Source organism: Psammomys obesus, unplaced genomic scaffold, assembly GCF_907164565.1.
Source record: "Psammomys obesus unplaced genomic scaffold, mPsaObe1.curated_primary_1811, whole genome shotgun sequence".
NCBI classification, from domain to species: Eukaryota; Metazoa; Chordata; class Mammalia; order Rodentia; family Muridae; genus Psammomys; species Psammomys obesus.
Window position 1 is genome coordinate 15,920,956 of NW_026596149.1, and position 20,663 is coordinate 15,941,618.

Genomic DNA, 20,663 nt, shown 5'->3' on the forward strand with positions numbered 1-20,663 from the left:
GATCCACACACTCTGTCAACACACACAGACACACAGATCCACACACTTAAGTAATATGAAAAGGTAAACTATAAAGATCTGGACTGTTGACATGTCCCGGTCAAATTTCTTCCCGCTGGAGTCACAGAGCCTCGGCCTGCCACCCCTTGGTCATTTCTTTTCTCTCTTACGGCACACAGGTGTGTTGCACGCACAGGTGTGTTGTGGATAGTGCAGAGCACGTGGTAGGATTTCTGACAGTGTCTAGAGGGGCCCTTCCACTAGAAGGGGGGAAAAACCCCTAAATACCCCAGCAGAGGATTAACAACTTTTCCTGTACACATTCTCTTACATTCACACACTTCTGAATCTCAGCGTTAAAAGGGGGTGTATTGTAAACATTTATAGCATTAGCCGTGCTGGTTAGCAGTGTTAAATGGATACAAGAATCGTCAATCAACTTCCGTCGTAGTGAATTCTAAGCGATTCTCCAGGGCACCCAAATTGTTCTAGTGTACATCCAAATAGGAAATTGCTTAATTGCATGTCCAGTTGAGTGGGGTTGTAAATTTGTTATGCTTAAGTTTTATTTTATGGATGTATTTGTTTATTCACTTCTTTTTTCCTTTTCTATGTGGGCGTGCTCGTTTCTGTTTGGCAGGAATGTGCCCATGCCAATGGAGGCCAGAGGACAACCTTTGGTGGTGTTCTTCAGGATTTATGTTCTCCTACAGTCATGTTTATTAGGATGGAGTTGTCATTTGCTTGAAACTTTAGAGCTTTGAAGGCTCGATGTTGACTGAAAGAATTCTCTTAGAATGCGCAAACTTTCTGAGAAATTTTTCACTGCGGTTTTTTTAGCTGAAGGTGGTCAGGCAATTCTGTAGGCTGCAGACCTGCTTTTCCTTAGAGAATGTTCTCCCGGACATTCAGGAAACATGGAAAAGAACAGTCAGAAGACTTAAGTAGCCCAGGGCTCCCGAATACAAATTTCAGCACTATGTCTATGGCTACCCCCTTCTTTAGCACTCAGGATAGTTTAAATTCCACAGTTGTCCATGTCTTCATAATGTGTTTTCATACTTTAAAATTTTTACTTAAATGCTAACTTGGACTATGTGCTTATCAGAAATAGCCCTTAAGGGGAAAATGAATCTTCTCCTGTTGTATTATAGACAAAAAAATTCTATGAAGTACAGGGCCCTTTATTGCTTTATTTGTGTTGTGATGTGCTACAAAATCCATATTTCTGGATATAGTTCTATGTTTTGTCCTAAGCTTGACATTTTTGAATAGGCAGCTGCTTTCCTGCTATTCACTCTGTCTAGGACTGCTTTATCTATTTATAAAAAATTGTAGTGTTGCTGATTGTAGTGGACAGATTCCTTCATGTATGGTGTCTGAATGCTTGGAGACGTGCTACTGATTTTCTTCTCATTTTATTCTGTAAGAATAAGAATTAGTTAAGGACAACCTCATGGATAAAACAGTATAAACGGGAGGTCCATGCAAAGCCAAATGACACTCGCAAAGCACAAAGCAAGCGCAAATGCCAGTTCACTTATTGTACCTGTGTTTACTCCTGGTCTCAATAACCTTAGCCATGGAGGAGAGCTAAGTTTATAAAAGGCGTAGTTGACTGGGGATGTAGCTCAGTGGTATAGCACAGTCTAGCATTTTTGAGGCTCTGGGTTCAAGCCTTTATTACTGTGAGAATAAAAAAAAAGAAGCAAATTATAAAAACAAACAAACAAACAAACAAAAACCCCAAACAAACAAAAACCTGCTGTAGCATTGAAAAAATGATTATCCTCTTTTCTATTGATGGCAACAGAGTCCGTGGACATAGTTTTTCCCTCCACATAGTCATATATGTATTTCCACATGAGTGTGCATTTTTAGAATGAGGAAAATGGTATTCTAAATTGGGGGTGGGTGTGGAGACCCTAGTGTAAAAGAAGAGGTGAGAGCCAGGGCTGGGATGTTGCTGTTCACGAACTCTGTTTTCCATTCTTGGCTGTGGGAGCATTGCAGGTGATGTTTCTTTTCCTTTGGGACTTGATCTTTTGTGGGATCTGTGTGAATGTTGCATGAAATACACATTTATGACGGCTAAAGATGAGGATTTCCAGTGAACCCCATTCTGATGCTGGTTTTGTTAAGACTTTGTTGAAACTTTAAAAATATCTGTTTTATTTTTAATTTATGTGTGTGCGAGCACCCATGTGAGTAAGGGCAGACTGGGCAGAAGAGGTTGTTGGATTCCCCCCGGAACTAGAGTTCAGTTTCGAACTGTCCTGTGTGGGTGCTGGGAACTTACCGGGGCAAGAGCAGCAACCCACCTCCTCAGTGCTGAAAGTGTAAGAACATGCCGCCACACCTGGCTTTTCTTTTCCCTTTTAGAACTTTTCTTTTCCTTTCGTTGTTCTTTATGGTTCTGGAGAAAGGACTTAAGTCCCCGTGCTTTCATGGCAAGCCCTGGTCAGAATGAACCGCCTCCCCGTTCTGGACTGAAATGCACGCCTTTCATTTTTAAAGCACCGTCTGCCCTGTCCTCCACTCTATGCTTTTGTACCTAGATACAGAAGCACCCGTTTTCCTTTTATAATCTTTTTTTTTTTTTTTTACCCAGACATTCATAGTCTTTTGCAAGACTGCTCTCACACAGAACCTCCAGCTCATGAGATGTCTGTGCTGATCTTCTCAGCTGTCCACTGAGCGCCGTTTCTCAGTGATGTCTGCATACCCAGCATCTTCCCACCCCTTCTTCCTTTCATGCTATCACTCAGTACCACGCACTGTTTCTTCCTACTTGAAAATCCCCTCTTTTCCTCTTACTCTATAAACCTGTTATAGTTCAGGGCTGCTTTTGTTTTTCTACTGAGACATGTGCCTCTGATGATCTAGCTTTCCTGGACTAGTTTCTTTTGGGATTTTCCACACTGTTGCTATGTCTTCATTGTACCTTGCGACAGGTGTCTAAATAGGTGTGAGTCTCAAGGGCCTGAGATTCTTTCCCTATCTAGATGTCCAGGTGTGTGGTAGATAAGAAGCCCACGCTTGAGGACAGATATATGGCTGTAATTTCATTCATTAATCAAGGCATAAAGTTTAAAAAAATGAAATAACATCAACCTACTGAAAACTGCAATGATGTTTTAGAGCATTTGATACTCCACTGATGTGTTGAAGCGTTTGTTTTGTTTTCCCTTTTTTTGCTAGCAATCAAAGAGAAGTATTCAGACTGGACAGAGTTCCTCATACGTGATTTGACTGGCTCTCGGACAGCCCCTGCAAGTCTTCTGGAAGGTGTATGTATTGCTCTTCCTCATCTATTATAGCCCTGAAGTACTCTGGTCCTGTGATTTCAAACCTAGTGGCACCTTTGCCTATATCCTTCTTTGGATACATGCGGACACAGATGTTTTTATTCTCACAGCCTAACTTCTTGTTTTGAACTGAATTACATGGGTGATGGATTGGAGTGGTAATGACTGATTTTTTTTTTCTGTGTTATAATCAATAAATGGGAAGTTTTCTTTGTTCGAGTGCTTTTAAAATTATGTATCAGGATGCCTTCCCATTATTCCCAAGCCTTGTCTTGTAGAATAACTTTGTAGCAGGTGATGACTAAGCATATTTATGTGCTTCCTGTGGTCTCCTAGAGCCCATTAATAAGTAGCACCATTCATTGTTCATCTCGGGTGCATAATAATGCCATGATCTCACACACATGTGTTACCTAAGGCTATCGATTAGCTTTCTCTATAAAACGAGAGCAAACATGGCTGATTGTATTGGGATATAGCTGAGGCAGATTTTAGGCATTGGAGCTTAAGGGTTTAATCTCAAGTCTTGAAGATGTGTTTTAAAGTGTTATAATGAAACATAATTCTTATATGCACTTGAACAGGAAGACAAAGGCAGTGTGTCATATGTAATGATTAAATTTTCAGTTTTATCTTAAGGGTACCTTTGGAAAGGGTAATCCTAAATGAATGACTGGAAATACGATGTGGATTTTTAATATTATTATTATTATTATTATTATTGTTATTATTATTATTAACTTTACTTTTCTTTCTTAGCAATAGTATTAATACTTAAGACAACCACCATGTGATGTAGCGTTCACAAGTGTTTAATTATGATTTTTCCTGATATGTTTATCTTATTAATGGCTCTTTTTGGCCATTGGGTTAAAAGACTGCAATGATGATCCCTTATCTTTTCAGAGGGACGGTTGCCTCACCATGTTAATCGTTAAATGTATTTGCCTAAGAAGCTGGTTAAAAAAGGTTTCTCAGAAAGAGCAGTACTTATTTGCCCCCAAACCAGTCGCCAAGTTAAGCAGTAAATGCTCTCTTCATATGCCGAGAAAGTTCCTCAGAAGGAGCAGGACTTAGGGGTTTTCCACACCAATGCCCAGGTTAAGGAGTAGAGTAACTTCACACAATACAGTCAAATGTTAAAAAGAAAACAAAAATACCTGCTCTTATAATCGCAGCGCTGGGGAAGCAGAGGCAGGCAGATCCTTGGGACTCACCGGCTAGCCTAGATTAATTCGGGTCCACTCAGAAATGGTGGCTGGCGAACAGCACTGGATTGTCCTCTGTCCTCCACACATGCGCAGGCGTGGGCATACACCTGCACTATTCACCGCCCACCCCTCCCACATCAAACAGAAGTTGAATGTAAGTGAACACACACACACACACACACACACACACACACACACACACACACACATTAGACATGCCACCTGCACGCTCCCGCACCCGCTCAGCTAATCTCTGTATGACAGGGTTCTGGGCTGTTACCAGATGGTACCATAAGGTGAACGTCACTTAAGGAGGCATGGTATAGATTTACAGCCCTGTGTTAGACCCATCCCTCAGTTTGAGAAATAGACATAGTGTTACCAGTTAGCTGTTCTAGCTCTGGGTGCATCTGAGTGTAATTCTACTTAAAAGTGTACTGATTTCTAACAAATGCAATTTTATGCGGGAAAGTGAATTTGTTTGATAAAATGCTAGCAAAAACTGTTATTTTCTGTTTACTTGTGATTTTTGTGTTGTTGGGAAATGGTTGGGATGTGGATGTGTGTGAGGAAGGAACGCAAGGGGGTGTTGTATCGGGGTGATGACTGTGCAGAGGACGGGGTGGGGGTAATGCCAGACTGTTTGGCAATAGCTTGGGTAATGGTGTGAGAAAAATATTATCTTCTGCTGTCATCTGTTTCCATGAGAACCTTAAAATCAAGTTTAAAATACGGAGTTTTGCTTCTGTTTAAACAGCCTCTGCGAGGGAAAGGCCCTATAGACCTCATTACAGTTGATTCCTTAATAGAGCTTCAGGACTCTCAGAACCCCTTTCAGTACTGGATAGTTAGTGTGATTGAAAATGTCGGAGGAAGATTACGCCTTCGCTATGTGGGATTGGAGGACACTGAATCCTATGACCAGTGGTTGTTTTACTTGGATTACAGACTTCGACCAGTTGGTTGGTGTCAAGAGAATAAATACAGAATGGATCCACCTTCAGGTAAGAGCTGATGTTTTTCCTCTGTGACGTGCCAGGGACAGAGGTATCAGACTCCTGTGGGTGTGTCTCGGGACACATCCTCTCTTGTGTCTTTCCGTGCCGGTATGTGGATTTTAAGCACGTTAACCTCAGGGTCTTTTGTATGGAGAATAAAATCCAAGATGCTGATCAGAAGCATTCTCAAAAAAGAACATGGTTTTGTAGGACTCAGGAAGCTGGTCTGCTTCCTGTGGCATCACTGGCTCAGAAATGAAAGGGGTGATAGGTTGAGATTCTGTTACAGTTTCCCCATTCTTTAGGGATTGCAGTCTTGGAAGCCGTCCCTGCTTGCTTGCCCATCTTTCTGACTGCCCGTTTTACATGCACCTACCCACAGTCCTCTGTCTGTCAGTCCCCCTGCCCATGTATGCTGCTATACATCTTTGCATATCTGTCATCTACACTCATCCTCTCCCTCCTTCACTTCTTTTTGCTCTTTATCCATCCTTCTATACCCATTCATCTACACACATTTCTTCTTCCCACTTCCTACTTATCCATGCGTTGATTATGCACTCATGCCAGTCAGTCAATTGCTCTATCTGTCTAGACACATTCATTTGCCCAGATTCATCCATACATCTGGGAATCTGTCTTTACTTGTACTTTTTCATCCACTCAGTTATGCAACTGTACACCACCTATTCATATCTATCTATTGTAGGCTTATTGTTCTCAAAAACCTCCTTTATTTATGGTTCTTAAATCTTCTGCCTCTCTTCCAACCCACTGACTAGAGGTTGGGGGAGAAAGAAGGTTATTAGGAAAAGTGGGTTGTAGAACTTTTTAGATGTAGCTCCTTGGGGCGAGTCCACTCTTCATTGTCTGGATACCAGCAGACGAGTCTAAATGACGACACCAAACAGCCACACGAATCAGCACAATTCAGCAGAAACAGCCAGACCCCACTGAATCGGAACAAGTCAGCCACAGCTTGAAGACTCAGTCAGATTGTCCCGGGAAGTGCTCTGGAACGTTTCTTTCTACCAAGTAACTTGACGTGTCAAAAAACGGAGACCAGAAACTCGATGTGGATCCAGAAAACGTTCTCCCCTTGTTTGTGAGCTTCTATATAGCTTCTGTCCTCAGAGTCCATCCACGGATGTTTTCAGCTGGCCAAAATCCTGCTCCTCACACGAGACAGCTTGCAGCAAAAGATCACATGCCCTCTCATAAGACAGCTTCCAGAAAACATCACATGACACAACTGAGTCTTCAATGAAACCAGAAACTTCCACAGATGTCTGTCTGCTGTCTGTCTGTCTATCTATCTATTAACTATAATCTATCATTTATCTCTTTTTCCATCTAGCCATTCAAATTCCATACCACCTTCTAATCATTATATAATTCATTTTGGCAAGGAAACAAGAATTTTTTTTTCCTGTGAAGTTATCAGTTGTAGGTAGCCTCAAGTGTTCTGCCAAATGGCTTTGCATAGGCTTAATTGGATAGAACAGCACATCTGCCCTCTGATAGATCTATCAAGTAAAAAACCTTATATTTACAGAATAAACGTTCTTAATGGTTATATTCCAGGTGACTTTAATCTGTTATGTTGTTCATTTTGATTTCAAAAACGTGGTGTATGTTTGGTGTGGGTCTCTTTCTGTATCGCCATTGACAGTATTGTGATTGAGGCTAAGCCACTCTGCATGGCCCTAAGTTTGGAGGGAGTAGCCTGGGTGTTTCTATTGGAATTCCCTGGTCTCAGGCATCTCATTGCCTTTGCTGACCTATACTACTGTTACCAACCTTTTGCTGGAAAAACAAACAAACAAACAAACAAACAAACAAAAACCTCAGAACAAGAATGTCACCTTGTTAATGCACTTAAACATGCCAAGGAAGAAATTTTTCCTTCTCACAGAATTTTATTTTGTGGTCAGCCTTATAGGTATATTTAGAGTAATTAGTTCATGGCTTCATTAAAATAGCTCCTGTGTTGGTTGTCAGTATGAGTCTTGTGTACAGGAAAGTGAGAAGTTATATTTACCTTATCTGCCACTCAGGGGCTTTGATTGTGGAACATTTCCTGGTTCTGGACTCTGTGTATTTGCATCTGTGTTAAATCTGACAGGTAGATAGACGTATAACCTGGTATTTTATAATAGTCATATTGTTGTTGTCAACATTTGAGAAGCAACCAAGAAATCCTTTTATACCTTAAGCATTTGGGGTAATAACAAACAAAGGTTTTGTCTACTCTGTGAGAAAAGACTGAGCTTGAGTTTGCCTGGGGATTCATAACTGGGCAGGGAAAAATTTACTTGTGGGTAAAGGCGGCTGTGTAAATCTCAGCCCAGTGCCTAATTGCTTTATAAATTCTACAAGGAACTTATCCTCGCCAATGCAAGGATTTATTGTAAAGCAAAGAATTTCCAGTCGCTTCTTATGTTCTTTGTTCTGTTTTCTTTTCTTTTTTTTTTTTTCTATGAAATCCCAGGACTAAAACTCAAAAGCTTGAATGGAAAAATCTCCCTATTAAAAAATATTTGCTTACGAGTCTTTCTCACATTAGATAATTCTCTATCTTTACAGCGAGTGAATAAATTGTCTGTCTTAGAATTCTCTGGACATATGTTGATTTCACAGAAGAGTTCATGAGTTTGTCTAAAGACTGAAAAGTCATTTGTTAAGAGTTTATTTCCCCAACATTTCAAGTGTTGGTGTGAATGGTTCTATCTGGGAGAGAGAACGGAAAAGGCAAAATGTCACTCACATACAGCAGTTACAAGATGGAAACTGGATCCTGTTAACTTATTCAGTGAAACAACTCCCCCCTACCCCCCGAGAAAAGAGGCAATTATTACTCTGATTTTACACATGGGAACAGAACCTGATATGTTAGATTTGTGTAAATTAATTTCAAATCCCAGGATGCCTTGTGCCACTTAAATGATAGCACCATTTCTTGAACTGAAATGGCATCATGAATAACATTTCAGATAGTATTGGGCTGATTCTCTTATTCCCAGACACTAATAAACCAATACAAAATTACCCAGCATTAGAATCTGAGGAGGATTAGAGCTGCAGAGGTGGCATTGGGGGAAATGCCTTAGACTGCCTGTGTGGTGTGAGGGGAGGGCTGAGGAAGCAGACATAGTGGCCAAAGTCCCTTTGCCCTGCATTTCCCATCAAGCCACCATGGTTGTAAATAATCCCCATGCTCTGTCTTTTACTTTTAAAGGACACTTTCTCCCTCAGCTGTTCAGTATGAACAGAGAGAACAGAAGTATGTAGTAGAAGTCGCTGAGATGTTGTTTATTAGAAACTCTAGGAAAGGTACTGGATTTTAAACTGGCCACTCTGAGCCTCTAGCATTGTGGGACATCCCAAGTCTGGCCTGCACTCTGAGAGTAGAGAGAAAGCAAATGAAGGCACCCTGCCCTGAAGTGTGGGAACAATTATGCAATTGTGCTGAGTGTGTAGATGCACCGGATGACAGACCTCTGATTAAAACCATGATCATAGTATTGCAGCTGGCCTTTGCTTTTCCGAGAAGGCCATGAAGGCAGGGGCAGGTTGAGAAGCTCCACTTGCTTTTCTGGCTGTGGAAGTTGGAAAGACATGACAAATGTTTTGAACTTACAGAAGCTAAGGAAACAAAGTTCTATCCCTTTCTTTTCTATGTCCAGACTTTTTTTTTTTTAATTTCTCCTATACTAATTTCTTCCAAAAAGATATCAACCCTTTCGAAAGTTTTTTTTTTTTTTTTTTTTTTTTAAATTAGGTGGATTCTGGAATCAGGAAATTTCTGGATAGAACTGAAATGCTTGCCCCCAAAAAACCTGTTTCTGTTTTCAAAAGAGTTGGCGTGTTCGAAATCATTTTCTTACATTGCCAAAACAAGATACCAGAGTCTGGATTGCTTAAACAGCGGACATTTATTTGATCATACTTCTGAAGTTTGGAAAGCTGAAACGGCAGTGCCAGCCTGTCTGGGATTTGGTGAGGGCTCCCTCCCTGGCTTCCAAATGGCTGCCTTCTCACTGGCTCTTCACAGAGTTCATTAGAATGCACTAATTTTCTTAACGGGCCACCCCACCAGGCCCCTCTTACCCCTCATCACCACCAGATGTCACACTGGAGATTCGAGGTTCTACGTAGGCATTCAGGAGGACACAGAATTAGTTCACACATTTACCAATATTTCTTATTTCTTAATAACTATTGGTCAGTCTTTCCTCACTGGTGTGGACCTGTTGGAGAAGGAGGGAACAGATTCATAGTGGAAGATAGACACCTGAAAAGGAGGCCATTCCACGAGGCCTTCATTTACTTATGGTTATTTATTTGTCTTCCTATGGTGATAGGGTTGCTTTCTGCAACACTCACCAACAGAACTTTTCAAACTTTTGTATCAAGCGAAGTCTCCTCATCTTCCTAAAGGCTCCTGGTTACAGATGGGCGAGGATCATTGTTTTAATTGTTTATGACTTCCTATGACCTGTAAATGGAGTGTGATGAACACTCTTAAATTCTCTGCAGTGCAGCTCACTTCTAAAACATGTTTTATGTCTTTTTAACGGAGCTGTTTATTTTCCATAAATTCGCTGGTGCACCCAGGATGGCTCTGTCTCCTGAAACACACAGAGGAGACACTTTTCTCTGTGTATTGCATCTCGGAGGGGTCTCATCTTCACAGGTGGTAGAGAAGTCTGCCCCAACTGGGTTTTACCTTTTCATAAAAGAGAGTGTTAGATTCCACTTTTCTTTTTGCTGTGATAAAATGCTCAACAAACGCCACTTAAAGAAGTAAGGGCTTACGTTGTATAGCGTCAAGGAAAGGATGCCATTACTAAGGCATGCATTTTTTTTCAAAAGAAATAAGAGAATATATTCTGTAGTCAAATTTGAGTGACCATGGTCTAGGAATGTGTATTTAGGCCTCTCCAAATACAGTGTTCCAATGAATCCAATGTATTTTTGTTCCTACACAAAAATGCCAGATTAGGGGAAAATCTGCTAGACATAGAAAGTTCTATATGAAATGCTAGAAAAAAAATTAGACAAATAGAAGATAGTGTCTCTCACACCAGCCTCTGCAATGATAGCAGACGGTGTGCTGGTAACCTGACTCAGTCTGGTAAGATCTTTCACCAGCTGTACTCATACCCCACACATACTAAATAGACTGCTGGAGCAGAGGAGCTTCAAGCTCAAGGTGAGCTTAGAAGCAGCATGGTTCCAAATATATGGCTTCATGCTAAAAAGCAGACATGCAGGAAATTAAAAATAGAGCCCAAAGGTATTAAGTTGCCTTTTAATTGTGCTTAAATTCATATTCTTGTTCTTAACAGTCTGTCTGAGGCAGCAAGGGCTGATAGAGGGATGATATAAACACATCAACTTCCAGTGAGGGCCTCCACAAATCCTGTTTTGATAAAGTCTTAAATCTGTGGTGATCAGGCCATAAAATTCCCCTACAGCTTCAGCAATACGTGAAAACAGTGTCCAACAGTTTTTTTTTTCCCTTGTAATTTTACATGCAGACTGTATAACCTCTGTGTGTAAATCTTCCTCCTCCTCCAGTGCCTAGGGGAAAAATATGGGTGACACGTGGTATGTTAGGAATGTTTCAAGTATAAATATAAAACTTGGTTTGTAAATTTTAATTTACCTCTTAATAATTTTCTTCTGACTTATACGGATTTTTTTTTCCATATGGGAGCTTAAGAGATTTAGTGGGAAAGGCGCTAGAATAACTGTAGGTACCGGACAGGAGCTATTCAAGAGGTTAAACATTTATCAAAGAGTGAGTTCTCCATCAGTGGGAACACGTTTTGGGTGACACATAGAATCATCGCTATAGATGATGGAAGGTCTTGCTAATGTGATTAATGCCGTTAAATTACTGCCAGAAGACCCACAGAATGCATACGAACGTTCCCTGAGGAAGAGCCCTTTTAAGTAGTCCTCATTTCTGATAGCAGCTACTTAATGTCAGAGAATCCCTTCAGTAGGGGGCTGTTTGCCGGGAAGCCTGAGAGCTGGCACTTACCAAGTGCCTTTGTGTCCTAGAAGCTAAAGAGCCAATGAACAGAGCTCCAGCCCTTAACTCCTTTGTGGTTTGCCGTTGATACAGAACTCTATCCTCTGAAGATGACTTCTGAATGGAAATGTGCTCTGGAAAAATCCCTAATTGTTGCTGCAGAGTCTCCCCTTCCAATGGAAGTATTTAAGGTGAGTAGTGAAATCACCAGTTTCTCTCTCTCTCTCCTCTCTCCTTCTCTCTCTCTCTCTTCTCTCTTTCTGTCTCAATCCCCTCCCTCTTTTAAAATATAAAACAACTTTTGTGGGGTTGTGGAGATGGCTCATTCGGTAATGTGCTAGCCAGGCAAGCATGGGGTCTTGAGTTCGGATCCCCAACACCCATGTAAAAGCTGAGTATGTTAACGCGTGTCTGTAATTATGGTGCTCCTAAGGTGAGATAGGAGGCAGAGACAGGTGAATTTTAGGAAACTCATGGGCCAGGTTTATAGCACTGTGAGCAAGAGATAGTGTCTGGCCTGACCCCTGAGGACACCTTCTTGTTTCTGTAGGTGTGCCATGGCATGGATGTGCTTGTCTGCACACACATGGGAACACATACATGCACTTGTCACACATGTGTATATATTATGCACACATATATCACACACTAATTTGAAAAAGAAAAGGAAAACTTTTGTACAGCAAATGTGCCTGCTTTGCCCATTTCCATTTCAAGTTCTGGAAATTGAGTCTGCTCCCCATTTAAAGCTGATTTTTTAAAAATACATATTCTCTCCATAGGTCAAGCACTTGCTGGACCAGCAGGAGGACCTGAGTTTGAGTCCCTTAGGACCCATGTAAAACAGGATGACATGGTGGCACACGCTTGTAATCTCAGCACTTGGGAGGTAGAGAGAAGTAGATGGGTCTGTGTGGCAGGGATGATGGACTGGAAAGGACTGTAGAGAGGAGAAGGGAGGGAAGAAGGAAGAGAGAGGGGTGAGGGTGATTGTTTTTTTTTTCTTAGACTCAGTTTTCTCAGTGTCTGATGAGACTTTGAAGTGTCTGTCACATCCTAGACCTTTGCCAGGTCCTCTTACAGCAATAAATGGAGTAGAAAAAAAGATTTCAACTCCATTACATTGCCAAGCTCTTAACTCTTAGCTTAGGCATCTTCCTCCTACTCAGACAGGATTGGGAGAGGATGTTGGTCTTCCGGGGTGGGCTCGTGAGAGTCTCCAGGGTTCTCACTGTCCACTCTTATTCTGGGAAATCTTGCTTACCTTTACTTTTGGATTAGGTGGTGCTTTGAGCCTTCTGATGAATCTGCACTATTGACGGGGTTAGCTGTGGGCCTTTCTGCTGAAGACGACAGTTTCGGCTTTGCTCAATTGGATCGATTAGTTCCTTGTTCATCAACTGTTTTGCTTTTCCCTATATCTTTGTGGTTGTGCAGTGGGCTCGTCTCTCAAAAACAAAACAAGCAAAACTCTTCTGTACTATAGTTAGGCTTATTGTGTAGGACACAAACTTAAGGTGGGTTTTTGGTTTGACACGTTAGTCTGCTGTTGTTTTCAGCACCATTTATATCTGGGGTTTTTGTGTTACACATGGCTGCCTCATCTTTCCAAGGCTTGGCAAATTTGGTGTGGTGCTTCCCCTTGGAGTGTCCTGTTGTGACAAGTTTCTTAGGGCTTCAGGATACCTCCATATGAGTCTTTTTTATGTTCTTTTAGCTCCCTTTGTACCTGTATTGTTCTTTCTGTTAACTTATCGCTCATTCTTCAATCTCCATATATATTCTCTGAAGAATCCTGTACCTGGGCTCTTGGCCTGGGTCCCCAGCTTTGACAAGGCTCCATGATTAGCTCCTGTGGCATTATGTGTTCCACAGTGACACATAGTCATTTCTGTAGTTCTGTGCACAGTAGCCACCTCCTTTTGCTCACTGGAAGCTCGGGGAAGTAAAGGGCTATATGTTTTGTGCATGGTTGGAAACATATTTCCTAGTACTTAATAACTATTTATCAAATAAATTAACAGATTCTTGAATGCACCCTATGCATTTAATTTACTAGATTTAAAAATTCTGAGTTAATATACTTATAGATTAATTGAACATATAAATGTACTTAGAAGTGTGAATACTAAGACTTGAAAGGCAGAAACATTAATAATCTCGATCTGTTTCTAATTAAAAAGGGACTGATTCATTAAACATTTATTGAGCAGCTACTCTCTGCAAAAGACTATTATGTCTTGTAGCCCTGATTCCAGGATTTAATTTACTCTGGTCTATGTCTTCTAAAATTCGATCACTTCCTTCCTCACCTTCAATGCATCCTATGAGAATTTAGACTTTTTTTTTTTATCACCATCACAGAATTACCATCTTATTCTACATTTTCCTATAACTAAGTGTTACTTTAAGTATGGGTACTAAGTATTTGCTTTGGGTCTGAGCACAAGGTAGGGCACATGGAGTAGGCGCTTCACAAATAAAAGCTGTTTGCCTGGAGTGTTTTTGTTGTTAAAGTTGTTAAAGATACCTAGGTGAACGTTTTATTTCACCTGATGGAGGAGAAAAGGATGATGTAATCTTGCTTGGATGAGGTCCATATGTAATTTTTAAGTCTTGAGAAGTTTGTTTTCTGAGGCCACTGTAACAAATCGCTTTGGACCGCGTGACTTCTAGAGGACAGAAATGTATTCTATTCCACTTCGGTGCGTCATAATTTAAATTAGGTTGTGAGTGGGCTCAGAATTCACCTGAAGAGAAATGTGTCCAGCAATCTGTCCAACTTTTTGTTGTTGTTGTTTTGTTTCTTTTTCAAGACAGGGTTCCACTCTATGGCCTTGGCTGTCCTCCTGGACTCACTGTGTAGACCAGGCCGGCACAGCAGTGCACGAGCCTCTGCCTCCTGAGTGCTGGGATTAAAGGCGTGTGCCAATACACTCAGCTAACCTGTCCAGCCTTGGGGACCACCTGTAAACCCTGAAATCTTTTGGTTTATAGTGACATCACACCATTCCTGCCTCTATCTTCCCATGATCATGTGACCCCCTAGCCTCTGTGTGTCTGTCCTCATTTTCTTGCACTAATAATGACAGTCGCCATTCAATTAGTGCTTATGCCCAACTCAGAACAACCTCATCTTAATTACATTTGCAAAGATACTCTGTTTCCAAATGAGGTGTCGTATTCATGAGTTCCAGTCCACATAACCTGAAGGGGGGAGATGTTCTAACCAATTCCACCACATTTCACACACAGATGATAATTTTATAAACAAAATGCTCGACTGCATTGCTCCACTGAGCACACACAGAGGTGGTTATGTTCATAGGAAATACAGGGATGGGTGTGATGACCGATTGTCTTTACAGTTGCTTTATATATTTTTTTTCTCTCAAATACATTTTTTAGAGTCCCTGAAATATTCTTTTGCACGTCTCTGTAAGACTGAAACAATGCCCCTTTACCCCATACCTTCTTTGTGGTGTGTATGTACACACGTGCATATGTGTGCCAGTGTGTGTTGACAACAGAGGTGAACGCTGGTTACCTTCCTCAGCTGCTCTCCACCTTAGTTTTGGGGACAGTATCTGTCACTTAACCTGGAACTCAATGATTTGGCCAGACCAGCTGACCAGCAAGCTCTAGCCATCTTCATGTCTCTGCCTCCTAAATGCCGGGATTACAGGCACACACTGCCAGCTTTGAATTTTTACACCGGTGTTGGGTATTCAAACTCAAGTCCTCATGCTTGCACAGCAAGCCCTGTACCAACTGAGCCATCTCTCCAGCCCTGACAAATTGTCATAGACGTGATGACGATACGTATATATCTACATCTATGTGTTTCCCTCATTATCATCAGTGTTTCTCAGCGAGCGGGACTCTACTTCTATTTCTGTCATGACAGCACTGGGAATATATATTTTTATTCTGCAGTCACTCATCTGGGATGCATGTTGTTATGGGAAATTGCCATAGTGTTCTGCTGTTCAGAGACAGAAGTCAAAGCGAAGCACATCTAATGGCCAGATATGAGCAGTATTTCCAGGCAATTCTTTTTGTTAGTTTTACGCTTTAGGTAAAATAGGCACTTTGGTGGAATGAATCTCATTTTGTTTAGCTCCTTTCATGTGTTCTGTGTCTCCTCATGCGGTCAATCATGCTCACGAGCTCTGTTTCCTCTCCGCCTTGAACACAAGCAAAAACAGGACACCAAGGAGCTCATCATTAGGCTTACTGCTGTTTTTCACCTGGATCTGAGACAGAATGCCAAATAACTTTGAGATGTGCTGTTTTGAAAGAATCTTCACTGACCTTTTTTGGGCAATAGAGACAGTTTTCAAAATGTAAACTCAGTTGAAGGATGAGTAGTCAATGTCCCAAATGAAGGGACAATAGGAAAACAAATTTCATTTGAAAATAAATAAGGATTTCTCCCTGACAACCATCCTGAGTTTTAGTGATTTAAAAGATTTAGCAAAATGATCCCTATTCTGATAGTCACTTGTTCCTTAAAAATGATAGATGGGGTAGAGAATGGCAGCGTAGCTCAGTTGTTGTGTTATTGCCTGGCATGCATAAGGCCCTGCTGATTCTCTGCCTCAAAAATAAACGAAAGTGATAACGACAGCGAGGGGACAGTGTTGCACGTTCACATCGTTCTCACTGGACCCCCACTTGGAACATGCTTGCCTGCATTACACATCTGGGTAATTCCTGCTGGGACTCCATTAGAGATACCTTTATACAGACCTCAGTGGTAGAATAACATTTACCTGTTCTGCAGCCTCTGCATTAGCCGCCCCCATTTAATTAATTGACAGATCCTCTATCGTTGTGTTATTTTTGTCTCTCATAAAGAACTGCTAGGATGTTTTCCTCAGAGCTTGCTTCTGCCATCAAATGATGAAGCTAGGCAGCTTTGGGGTGAATGGCGTTTGTTGCTTCAGTTTTCCAGTTCACTGTCTGCGGGTGGGGTAGATTTGGAGAGGGAAGAGGGAAGTGAGAAATGATGTGACTATATTATAATCTAGAAAGAGAAAATATATTAAAAATTTTACCACTAAAAGGTTTAAGGGAACTTGATTTCAAAATAGGGTCAACAGAGGTTAAAAAAGTAAGAGTCGGTCAGTAACAAATGCAATGCTACTTGCCGTGTCCAAACCACCTGAGCTTTCTGTAATTACTGACGCTTTTTATTAACTGTTCTCTCTGTAAATTGCAGCCTACTTCTGTGGAAAATGTTGAATGATCAAGGTTTCCCTGGTAGGTCATATATACACGCAGAAGATAAATCAGGAACAGTACTCCCCACCTACCAAGTTTGTGGTAATAAAATATATGTTTGTTCCTTAGAGGAATAGAAAAGGACACAGTCATACAATGAAGTCACAGCTGTGTCCAGATCGTAATCAAGTGAAAATACCCTGGGTCAGTTCGAGAGTAGGAACTGGAAAGACCCTTGAGCAGCAAGAAGGATGTTAGGGATGAATTGAAATTAAGAAAGTGTCACTGCTTGATAAACACAGAAACTATATTCCACACTTGAAATGTCAAGGGCTTGTCTCTTGCTGAAAAAGCTCAGACTCAATTTCATTGACTCACATGGGGTATGTGTAGCTTTTATTTTAATGTCTCTCCTATATTCTCTCTGTGTATGTGTGTATACCTGCATGCGTGTGTGTGGCTGCATGCGTGTGTGCGCATGTAAAGAGGTCAGAGGTCAGTGTTTTGTTCTTTAGTGGCTTTCTACCTTAATTTTCGAGACATGGCCTCACACCGAATCCGGACTAGGTGGCCAGCAAGCCCCAGGGCTCCGCCTGTCTCCGCCTTGCCAGAACATGGATTTTAAGTGTATTGCTGTTCTGCTTAGCTTTTTGGTTTTGTGGGTTCTGAGGGTTAGAACTTAGGTTTTCATGCTTCTACCACCAGCATGTAACCCATTCAGCCACCTCCCCAGTCCTCCTGATTCTCTTTGACCCCTGGACCTGTGTGATATATGATGTTATATGTGTTACATATATTCCATTTCATCATTAAACAGATAATGGAAACACAGCGTGTGTTTGCCATTGAACGCCAGTTGACAGAGTTGTTGTTCAGTGATGGATTCTGTTTCTAGTGTATCCATTTTCTGTCCTGCATTTTCTCTCTCATTCTAATCTGACTCCTGCCTTCCACAGGTAGCTAGGTATTATCATTGCAAAGATGAGACGTAGCTGAGCAGCGAGGACTCCATGCTTCCATATTGTCCTTTGTTGAAGCTGAGGAGAGAGCAGTTAAATATTTATATACATATATATGGTTGTATATAATTTATTGCCATGGGAAATTTGACCTATGATTGCCTTCATTATTGCTTCTCTAGCCAGGTCCTCCTCAATATCTGTGGCTATCATGGACGTCAGGATAACAGGTTTGGATTTTGTCAGGGTTCTCAGTAGATCAAAACTCTATGTGGGAGCTTGGGACATGGTTCAGTCGGTGGAATGATTCCCCAACATTCACAACACCCTGAATTCATTTCCCATCACCAGGTAAACTGTGTTTGGTATGAGATGCCTGTCATCTCAGCTATTCTGAGTGGAACGAGGTGGCTCTAGACCAGGCCTACACAGCAGGCTGAGTGCCAGCTAGGGACACATGAAACCCTGTCTGAAAAACAAAGTAGTCCTGCTCTGAGTGCACTGATGAACAAAGGAGGCGTCTCCTGAGAAACATGTTCTCCAGCGGTCTTGACATTGTGTGACTAGCACGGAATGTTCTTCTGTGAGCCCAGATGCTGTGGGTCACTTGACCCAGCCTTTTCATGCATGCAGTCAGAATGTATGGTAAGCAAGAGATGCTCGAGGCTGCTGCTCGTACACAAGTTTTACAGCATCCCGTTTTTAATAAGTGGAAGGCTGTACTCTAAAATAGCAATAAAGTATGGCATAGCAAGCATATAAACCCACAACACAGTCTTTTATTCCACTGTCAGGTCTTGTCTGCTGTGTATTATAATATGCCCAGTAATTCCTTATGATCAGAACTACAGTAGCATATTTACATGGGTCCCCCACTGTATGACATTATACTGCCTACAGTGTCTGTTGGCAACAGAACCTTTTCAGGTCCATGATTAGGATCATTTGGGGGCACTGTTGTGCGGGCGGTCCATCGTACGACAGCAGGAGACTATACTTCAATAAGATTCCTATTCTGTTGGTGTCCTTGCATGGTTCATTTTCTGTCGTCTTTGACACAAGGAGCTGTTAAGCAGATCCAAAAGTACACCTAGGTAGCTTTGGGAGTTAAATGCACCTTTCGCCTTTGTAGCCTGTAAATAAAAGAGTCGCAATAGCAGCTAATCTAGTTTGGTATTCTGGCACACATTTGGAATTTGTTACATCTCATAGACAGAGCAAAGGGGCATCTGGGAGAGGAATTGTTGAGGCCATTTGTTTCTTTATACCAAGATTCTTTGCTTACCTTACCTTTACTAAGAGTTTGTTCCTGTTGCTGGGGAGGGGTCTCCTTTGGTAAAGCCTTTATCATGCCGTTTGAAAAAGCTAGGAGAGGTGGTACAAGCTTGTGAACGCCAGTCTTGGGGACAAGGAGAACTTTTGGGCCTCTGGGGCTCTGCACTGTGTCTGTCCTGAACAGGAAGTTGCAAATAGTAGTGCCTGTGGTGGGGAAACTGGCATTTGACACTTCCTTTCTTCCGGTTTACATGAGAACTACATGACAAGGTAATTCAGTCCTGACCTTGAACTTCAGTGTATGCCCTCGGCGCACTGAGGTCTCTGGTTATCAATGAAAGGTCTGGGATTTTCTGTCTTACTCTTTCCGACAGCCATCTTGTTTTGAGTTTCTCGGATACCTCAGAACTAGATGCAAGAGTAAATCAATTTCATTTCCAGATGCATTTATAATGAAAAAGGACAGTGTAAGCAAAACATCTAAGTTTTTGGTGAATATGTATGTATTTATATTAGTATTTTTAACAGAGTGCAGGGAATCTTATGAAAGAAGTGGGAAATAGTAAGACCTGGAGAGGACAGCAGCTCCACAAGGAGAGCAACAGAACCAAAAAATCTGGTCACAGGGGTCTTTTCTGAGACTGATACTTCAACCAAGGACCATTCATAGTGATAACCTAGAACCCCTGCACAGATGTAGCCCATAACAGTTCAATGTCCAAGTGGGTTACATAGTAATGGGAACAGGGACTGTCCCTGACATGAACTGATTGGCCTGCTCTTTGATCACCTCCCCCTGAGGGGGGAGCTGCCTTACTAGGCCACAGAAGAAGATACTGCAGCCACTCCTGATGAGACCTCACAGACTAGGATCAGTGGACTGGGGGAGGGGCATAGGAGGAAAGGGAGAAGGAGGGTGGGATTGGGAGGGGAGGAGAGAAGGAGCTACAGGGGGGATACAAAGTGAATAAATTATAATTAATAAAGGTTAAAAAAAAAGAAAATGACAGGTCGAGACATCTCAGTCAGTAAAGTACTTGACATGAGCATGAGGACCTATGTTGATTTCTCCAGAACCAATATTAAAAAAAAATCCATGCACAGCAGTATGTTTACATCTGTGAATCCAGTGTTGGCCAGGCAGCGGCAGAAGGCACAGGGTAACAGTGAGCTTTGGGTTCAGGGAGACCCTATTTATGAGGAATAGGATGGAGAGCTGAGCTTCGGGTTCAGTGAGACACTGTTTACGAGGACTAGGGTATAGAGCTGGGCATGGTGGTGTCACATATTCAGGAGGGAGGCAGGTGGATACTTGTGAGTTCAAACACAGCCTGATTTATATAGTGAGTTCCAGGACAGAGACACAGTGAAAGCCTGCCTTCCTTCTTACCTCCCTCCTTCCTCCCCCCTCTCTTTCTTAGTATAAGATGTAGAGTGACCAAGAAGGACACTTGGTATGCATGTATGTGCGTAGGTGGACACATGGCCAGACATACAAAATACAACTTAAGAAAAGAATAAACAGTTTTTTATCATAAAGCCCAGTCATTGTTAAGATACCATTCTTGGGGGTCACCTACAAGATTTCTCTATTACAACAGCATGGCCCCCTCGGGTATCTTGATGCTCCTGACAGAAGATGT

At 41.7% G+C, this 20,663-nt stretch overlaps 1 protein-coding gene across 4 annotated transcripts in view; it reads left to right on the plus strand.

Moving 5' to 3' along the window:
* Nucleotides 1–20,663, plus strand: part of Sfmbt2 (Scm like with four mbt domains 2) — a 183,418-nt gene that overhangs the window by 78,723 nt on the left and 84,032 nt on the right. For all 4 annotated transcript variants that reach the window (XM_055593892.1, XM_055593894.1, XM_055593893.1 and 1 more), the window contains exons 5-7: nt 3,202–3,290; nt 5,277–5,523; nt 11,654–11,751. In XM_055593892.1, coding sequence (XP_055449867.1) covers nt 3,202–3,290; nt 5,277–5,523; nt 11,654–11,751 — 434 coding nt within the window. The remainder of the gene's footprint in view (nt 1–3,201; nt 3,291–5,276; nt 5,524–11,653; nt 11,752–20,663) is intronic.